The sequence below is a fragment of the Protobothrops mucrosquamatus genome, unplaced genomic scaffold (genome assembly GCF_001527695.2).
Source record: "Protobothrops mucrosquamatus isolate PMUCROS unplaced genomic scaffold, P.Mucros_1.0 scaffold_19, whole genome shotgun sequence".
NCBI lineage: Eukaryota > Metazoa > Chordata > Lepidosauria > Squamata > Viperidae > Protobothrops > Protobothrops mucrosquamatus.
The window spans coordinates 1487647-1496468 of record NW_015386095.1 but is presented as its reverse complement, the minus strand read 5'-3'; the positions used below and the strand labels follow the sequence as shown (position 1 = coordinate 1496468).

Below are 8822 nucleotides of genomic sequence, written 5' to 3'. Positions count from 1 at the left end.
AGAGCATTGCCACTCTCTTCCATCTGTTAGTCTATTGACTGAATTATTTCAGTTTTAGGCCATTTCTCTTTATATTTCAATTACTTATGAAAGACTTCAGGATTTATTTTCTTGTAATATATTTTATTGATTTTTTAAAAAACATAAATCACTTAATTGGTGAACAGTGTGTTGTCTGGGTTTACATTTATAAAGCAATCACTAACAATTGATTTTCATAATCCACATAATAGTTTTAGTTGATTTCCTCTTTTCCCACAAAATCCTCTTTTGCAAAACATTGAGTTAATACAATTCTTGTTTCGATAGATAACAATTAAATATATATTTTTCCCAATATTCCTAAAAATAATAATCTCATCAATATAATATTTCTTTTCTATCCGAACATTCTGGTTGCCTTATCATAGATCCTATTACAGTCCTTATTTTAATTTTTTCTCCCACCAAATTCTAGGTATTCTTATCGGTTAAGATTTTCTCAAAAATTAATTACATTTAAAAATTTGACTCTATTTTTTTCCATATGAACCATCTCACACTTTTACATTTCCTAAGGGATAGATAAAACAGTGAAAAAAAAGAAAGAGCAAGAGTAAAGAAACATAAAAAATAACACACTACTTAAAATATATATCCCTCCTAAGCTAATATATATTTGTTTCCAAGATTTCTTATTCTTTATTAACCATAATTAAAAATATGTTTAATCTTTAAATATTCCAATTAATACATCTAATCATCTAATCCTTTAACTCTTATTCAAAACATTTTTAATCCATTATAATTTTCTTAAATTCAATCACATTTAAATATCTAAAACATTTCCTTTATCTAAGTCATTGCAACTTTTTTATATTACTCATATCAAGAAAGAAAATAAAAAAGGGGAAAAAGTATATTATATTATTTAGGGAGTTCATCCCTCTTAGAATGACATATATATTCCAAATCTTTTCTATTTCTTTAACCATATTCAAACAAATATTTCTTTTTTAAGTGTTCTCTCTGGTAAGTCCCATCATCTATTTTCTTGGTTTCTACTTTAATCTTTTTCCTTTGCCCAATATCTTTCATAATCAATGTATTTTGCTGAATCAAAAGGTTTTTCCGTATGTTCGTAAATGTTATTCTAGAATATAAAAAGTAAATCAAGTGAAGTGTCTTTGTATAGGGCTTCTGCCTTTCCATGTTTGTTGAAGATCTTTTTCTTTTTTTTCCTCTCTGCTTCTCTTATCATTTCCTTTCTCTGATGTTCCTGACATTTCTGCAGTCCATTTTATCCAATTTGTTTTCTTGTCGTCAGATTTATGTTGTAGTCTTACGGGATAAGTTGTTTTTTTCCAATTCTTGTAAAAAAAATTTCTACTAGAATTAAATCATGTTTCTTTGTTTTGTTAAGTTCCATTTTAAGTCTCTATTCTCAATTCTATATCCATTTATCTGTTTTATCTGCTCCTTCTCTGTTGTTGTTTTCTGGGAATTTTTTTGCTGTAGAGTTAATTTGGAAATAGATTGATTTATATTTTCAAAGTTATTTTGGATTCCTTTATGATTTAAAGTCATTGTTGTTTGAAATAGTTGCAGTATATTATATATCTCCTCCTATGAAGTATTTATGTTTTCTTGATATGTTCTTTCTACATGTCTCTGATCCATGATGGCCAAGAATTTGAGTTTTTCTCTTCCTTTCTTTTCTCTGTAAATAGCTTTAGAGTCCCAATTAAATAGATATTTGTAATCCAAATAGTTCAAAAAAGGTTTTTTTTTCCTGAAATTTATAATTCTCTCTTTGTCTGCAGCCCAGATTATTGTCTTTTTTTTTTAAATCACAGCTGTTCTTTGTTGTTAAAGCTTTGAAGGTCACAGACACAGATTGCCAAGTCTTATATTAAAGTCATAGCTATCATAGTTTTCATCCTCCACTAGGTGTCAGCAACATTTCACTTCCATGTATTTTGCTCCTCCATAAAAAGATTAATTCGCCGCTTCCATTAGTATAAGGGTGGGGCGGAAATCCCCCTCCTTCCCTTTTGGAGGTATTTTGCTTCTTGGAGATCTTTTCCAGGAAATTACATATAAAGTAGAAAAGAGAAGATCGGATTCCTCACCCAGTTTCAAACACGCTGTTCACAATTGTGCTGATTAGTGTTTTTGGACTTCGGTTGCTAGTAGCTTGGGCTGGTCGATGGAAAACAGCCAGCCTTTCTCCTGTCGGGTTAGAAGGCTTTCCCTAAGTCGAACGGAATGGCCACCACCGTTCCAGAATCGCTGGAGCACCCTTCTTTCTTTGCCACCTCTCCGGGTCCCCTGGCAGGGCGAAATTAGCCACGGGGGTGTGGAGAATCTGCAAGCCCGTGACTGGTCGCTATGGCGCAAAACCGAAAGTTAAGACTTAAGGATTTAGTTTAACTTGTCCTGAGCGTCTAGGATGCATTCACTTATGTTAGATGCTACTATTACACAGGCGCAAGAGAAGAACAGCTTCTTCCTTTTATACTCTAAACATTTTGTACTTGTTTAATTACCAAGCAAAGAGTAAAATATAGTGTTTCTGAGAAGAGTTCTGGGTTTAAGTTACATCAGATTTTCATTTCCACTTTCTTAAAGAAAACCACTATTAACATTTTTTTCTTCATAGCTTGATCAGTCTGTTTTGGAAGCACTGCCTTCTGATCTTCGGGAACAAATAGAACATGCATATTCTCTTCAACTAATAGATGCACATGATAATAGCAAGAAGGAACCAATAAATGGATACAATACTAGCTTTCCATCCCAGCCTGCTGGAACCGTTCTATTACAGATGCCAGATCAGAAAGAATCAAGCAGTAATGCTGGGATTAATATAATAGCACTTCCAGCATTTTCACAGGTAAGTAATAATATGTATTAGTAGATTTAATGTGGTAAGCATTTTCTATAGAAGTTCTGTTAGATTTCTAGTTAGAAACACCATTAATATAAATCTATTTCTTACACTAGAGCCAAAACTCAGAAGTTTACACATTATAGTAATGTTTCAGTGATTTCATATCAGTGATATACTCACAAGAGGATGCTTTATTACTTAGGTGGATCCTGATGTTTTTGCTGCCCTTCCTTCAGAATTGCAGGAGGAACTTAAACAAGCATATGACCAAAGGCAAAATCATGTAGAGAACATATTACAGCAAACAAGTGCCACTGGTAAGTCTTTGAATGCAGTCCTGTCAAATAATTACGTGTAATCTTTTTTATTGCAACAAATTTGTGTTACAATGTCTGTGTCATGGTTATTTCTTTAATCATAAAATACTATGCAATTCTCAGTCTTATTTCTTTCTTCTCAGCATCAAAGAATCCAGTTATAAAAAGTAAGAAAAGAACTAGAAAGAAAATCCAGGTCAGCCCAGTAAAAAAGAACCTTAGTCCTTTCAAAAACAAGTGTTTGGGTAACCCTGCAAAAAATATGGTTGTTTCTGTTGGAAGTCCTCAGAAATTAATAGATAACTTCTTGAAACAGGAAAAAGCAATCAGTGACAATCCTCAGGTAACTTTATAAGATAATGCAGCATTTCAGTATTTTTAAACTCATTCTGATTTAAAATAATAAATTTCTTATTTTTCTGGGGTTCTTGTGCTTGGGCTTATTAAATGTTTCCTATTGAGAAGGCAATAAATTTTTATTTTTATATATCTTTCTGGATAGATGGAAGAAGTACAAGCTATTACAAATCCTTCCAGTCCATCTATTTCACAGCCATTATCGTCTACCACAATTTGGCCTCAAGCACCTAATCTAGCAGGAGCTATTGAGTTTAACGATGTAAAGGCCTTGCTTAAGGAATGGATTACAACTATATCAGGTAAACTCTAGGTGTATTACTTTTTAATGAAAGAGTTGGTGTATCTTGTAAGTAAACTTAATTGAATCAAAGCTACATTTCATGTTTGTACTGGATGTCATCAAATAATTGCATTCTATAACCCTGGTATTATTTTTGAATAGAAGAGGAGATTCAATATTTAAAATACTTTAATTGATTTTTAATGTTATTTACTGTACTTTTTAAGAGCTACTGTGGGTTTACACTATTGCCTGCATTCTGTAGTCTTCAAAGGATATTTCTCTTAAAATGCCAGAGAAGTGTCTCTTCCAGTATACATATTTCAAATTAGACAATGTTCAAAATCACACAAGATTTTGTATACATAATAAAACACAAGCAGCTTACTTTACTCACTTGAAAGAGGCAGATTTTTTGTTTTAAAAGGAATGTCAATTTACATCAGCATCAAAACAGCCTTTAATTTAAAGCTGCTTAATTTCTGTTGCTTCTAAGAGGCATCCTATAAATTATGTATAATTTTGCAGATCCCATGGAGGAAGACATTTTGCAAGTTGTGAAGTATTGTACTGATCTGATAGAAGAAAAGGATTTAGAAAAGCTGGATCTAGTCATAAAGTACATGAAAAGGTAATTAGAGGCTAACGTATTTTTGATATATAGAAATAAAAAAATCCAGATATTGAAAATAAATTATAAAACTTTTGATTTAAGAATTTCAGGTAATGATTCTTTATACTTGCATATCTTGCATTTGTCATGTTATTTTCCACACAATTGAATATCTGGGACTTGTTCATTTGTGGTACTACATCCATCATTTATTGTGGATCGATTTCTCTGCATTATACTGGTGGGTTTGCCCTTGCAATGTTCTGGAAGATTTCTGAGAGGAAGCCTGTATGGCAGTCCTGCCTCTCTTCTGCCTGCTTTGCGTTAACTTGCCTCAAATCTCCTGCATTGCAATATTATTCCAGATTTATTAGGATATTATATCACCAACTTTATTAGGAGTGTTCTCTGTAATTTTGTATTCTGAATATAGACACATGAAGAATATGGGGAGTTTTCCTTTTTTCCCATTTTGTTCTATTAAAATGTTTTTTCCCCCCTTTTGTTCCCAGCTTTTTTACCACATGACCAAGGCCCACTGTGCCCCAGCTATCGGTCCACAAATCCTTTCTGTTTAGCAGGATATTGTGTGTATTCCTATCCATTGCCCAAAGTATTAGAATCAGAATTAATCCTCTTGCCTTCATATTTTCCTCTGGAAGAAAGCTTTAAAAGCTATTGCTATAGCTTCAAATAAGTTTTCTCTCTTCAGACTCTGCCTGCTAGATGCAAGTGCTCTTTTTTTCTCTCTCTATGGCCACATCTATGGCAGTGAAATAAAGTTAGCTCATCTATATGGAGTCACGAAGACTGAAACTTCATGAAAGCTTACTCTTTCATGCCCCCCTCCCCCTTCAAGTAATTGACAAGGCCATGCCAAGATCCACAAACCAAAATTCTTGCAGTTTAATGATCTCTTAGTGAAATCAGGGACTGTTGTCTTACTGCAGCTATCAAATGACAATCAGCAGTTTCCTCGGTAATAAGCCACGTTTATGTTTCTGCTCTTCCACTACAGTCCTTTTACGGGGTAGTAAAGCAACTTGTCTTATAAAGTTTAAGCACTGTGAAACTACTTCTATTTGGCAAAAAAATCCTGTTTTATTATTTTATTCAAGAAATTGTTCACTTAAGCAATTAAACTTGTTAAACAATTAGAGGTTTCTCTGCCATCTTTATGAAAGTTTATTTACTTCCCCTTTCTCCCTTTCATGCCTATTGATGGTTCGTCTGTCCCATTCCCTTCTTCCATAACCAATATTCCCACCCCCACGATAGGATTAAATGGCTTGAAAAAAAATTGAATTACAACATCAGTAGGAAGTATTAGGAGCTTCTATCTATTCACCTCTTGCATCTGTTGTAATCTTCCTCATGGCTTTGGTCTGTCAAACAAGTATTCAGCCATCAAGAATCAATCCTGGTTTATCTGATTTAGTACAGTGGTGAAGTTGCACTCAATATGATCACCTTTTCCTAAGAGCTTTAAATTCTACCTTTCCCAGGCAACTTTATTACCATTTTTCTACTCCAGTTCTTTTAGATGTTTGGAATCTTCTTTATGTGATTGCAAGTGAAATGCAGCTTATCTGTTTACAGTAACAAAGCTGCAACTTTGTGAATCACGTTTTGATATAAAATCAGCACAATGCACAGCGTGATCAGCATGATGCACAGACTACAAACAAAACAACTGTTTGTTTCTCTATAACTAGTTGAATGGCTCCAGGATTTCACATAATCCACCTGCCATAATTTCTTGCATGTGCTCCTTTTGCTAAGCTGCCCTAACTGTTAAGGAATTGAGGAGATAGCAGGCCTGAATAAACCTCTACAAATGGATAAGATTTCAGACAAGAGGTTAGTTAGAACTTGTTCTGAAATGTTCTACAAATGTGCAAACCCATCAATTTGTATGCTCAGAATAATCCTAGTTATAGATAAGGAGTTGGAGTTTTTCTGTTCTTTGAATTGTTCTCATTAAATACCAGTTATACTGTTTCTTATAAATTTCTGTAAATTTGTAAACTGACAAATATTTTGACTACATTTCATAGTTCAAATCTCATGATTTAATACCTAATTACAGAATGCATAATTTTGTATGTCTTGTGCCACTTTACATTTATTTTTAAAATGATCTTGCATAGACATTTTAGCTAAGTGTATATGTTTGCATGTATTTTTCCATCAACAATATTTTAAGTATTTTCACACAAGAAAGCAACAGGACCAGGGCTGTTCCAGCTCAAAATCTTGCTCTGTAATCTGTGAAAAAGTGTGATGATGATTTTTCCTTTCCATTCTATCACTTTTTTTTATCTCCACAGGCTAATGCAGCAGTCCATAGAATCAGTATGGAACATGGCATTTGATTTCATTCTTGACAATGTTCAAGTTGTTCTGCAACAAACTTATGGAAGCACATTAAAAATTATCTGATCTTGTAGAAAGGGAAATGGCAAGAGCCTGGAGCTCTCTGATAGCTGTACCATAAGTGCTTGTGAGGTATTTGCAAAGTGCATGACATTAAGCTAAGTTTTTATAAGTTGATTTTTTTTAAAGGAGAAGGTGTTTTGTACATTTTCTTTCAGCAAAGTGCCAAAATTTGTCAGTATTGCATGTAAATAATTGTGTTTAAATTCTTTTATTGTAGTATAGAATCGATTTACAAAATGTTTGTTTATAAAAGTTTTATGGATTTTTACAGTGAAGTGTTTACAATTGTTTAATAAAGAATTGTATGTAATTTGTACATATCTTGTTTCACTAGTTTAATTTTCTTTCCTAAATCCTATAAATTTGAACAATTAATATTAGTTTTCATATTTTCATTGGGTAAACATTTATTTTCATGCTCAGTTACTTCACAGTGGCAGAAGGCTCTCTGAAAAGTGCTTATCTAGTAATTTGGACTTTTTAAAAAAAGAAATTCATTATTCTTGGAGTATAAACATGAACAACAAAATCCTGGCATTGCATTTCTGTCTCATAATTGGCTAAATCTGATAATACTAATGCAGCTGGTCTATTCCTACTATTTTTCTTTAATATCAAACACATGTAAGAGACATGTTTCTATTCACAAAATACTTAATTTCCATTACTAATAACAGTTTTCCTTCTATTTAAAGAGATTGTGTTATAGCAGTTTACTGAAATCTTTAAAAATTTAAAGGAAAGAAGAGCGTCTATTGGATTAGGTCAAGTGGCAGATCTTACACTTTAGCAAATGGACTTCTTTTTGCATCCACACTACTAGCTGACTGACAAAACATTCTCAACGAGTAGTCCTCAATGCTACTACATCCATACGGAGAGAAGTAAGCAATGGGGTACCACAAGGTTCCATCTTAGGCCCAGTACTCTTCAATATCTTCATTAATGACTTAGATGAGAGAATAGAAAGGAAACTCATCAAATTTGAAGATGACACTAAACTGGCAGGAGTAACCAACACTCCAGAAGACAAGCTCAGGATCCAAAAAGATCTTGACAAACTTGAACAATGGGCCCTATCCAACAAAATGAGTTTTAATGTGGAGAAAAGCAAAGTTTAATATTTAGGCAGGAAAAATCAAAGGTTTAAGTACAGATTAGGCGAGACCTGGCTCAAAAACAGTAACTGTGAGAGGGACCTTGGGAGTCCTAATGAACGATCACTTGACTATGATCCAGCAGTGTGCAGCCGCTGCCAAAAAAGCTAACACACTCCTGGGTAGTATAAACAGAGGCATGGAATCACGTTCACGTGAAGTATTAGTACCGCTTTATAAAACTCTAGTGAGACCATACCTGGAATACTCAACCAATTTTGGTCACTATATTACAAAAAAGATATTGAGACTTTGAAAAAAGTGCAGAGAAGAGCAATTAACACGACCAGGGGCCTGGAAACTAAAACATATGAAGAATGGCTGCAGGACCTTGGTTTAGCTAGTCTAAAGAAAAGAAAAATAGGGTGACATGATAGTATTCCAGTATTTGAGGAGCTGCCACAAAGAAGAGGGGGTCAAATTATTCTTCGAAGCACCAAAGGGCAGGATGAGAAACAATGGTTAGAAACTGATCAAAGAGAGAAGCAACCTGAAATTAAGAAGAAACTTCCTAACACTGAGGACAATTAAAATAGATCATGCCAGACAAAAAATAGATCACGCCAGACAAATCTTATTGCATTTTTTGACCAAGTGACAAAATTAGTGGATGAGAGGAATGCTGTGGACATAATTTACTTGGACTTCAGTAAGGCATTTGATAAAGTACATCACAACCTACTACTTGACAAGATAGAAAAATGTGGGGTAGACAGCATCACCACCAGATGGATCCGTAGCTGGCTGACCGGCCGTACTCAGCGAGTGGTCCTCAATGGAACCG

The 8822-nt window shown here is 33.7% G+C and overlaps 1 protein-coding gene across 1 annotated transcript in view; it reads left to right on the top strand.

Moving 5' to 3' along the window:
• Positions 1 to 7195, top strand: part of REV1 (REV1 DNA directed polymerase) — a 65372-nt gene extending 58177 nt beyond the window's left edge. The window contains exons 18-23 of the mRNA XM_015831504.1: positions 2642 to 2875; positions 3075 to 3189; positions 3333 to 3532; positions 3692 to 3848; positions 4358 to 4460; positions 6773 to 7195. Of these exons, the coding sequence (XP_015686990.1) occupies positions 2642 to 2875; positions 3075 to 3189; positions 3333 to 3532; positions 3692 to 3848; positions 4358 to 4460; positions 6773 to 6884 (921 nt within the window). The 3' untranslated portion in view covers positions 6885 to 7195. The remainder of the gene's footprint in view (positions 1 to 2641; positions 2876 to 3074; positions 3190 to 3332; positions 3533 to 3691; positions 3849 to 4357; positions 4461 to 6772) is intronic.
• Positions 7196 to 8822: the final 1627 nt, after the last annotated feature.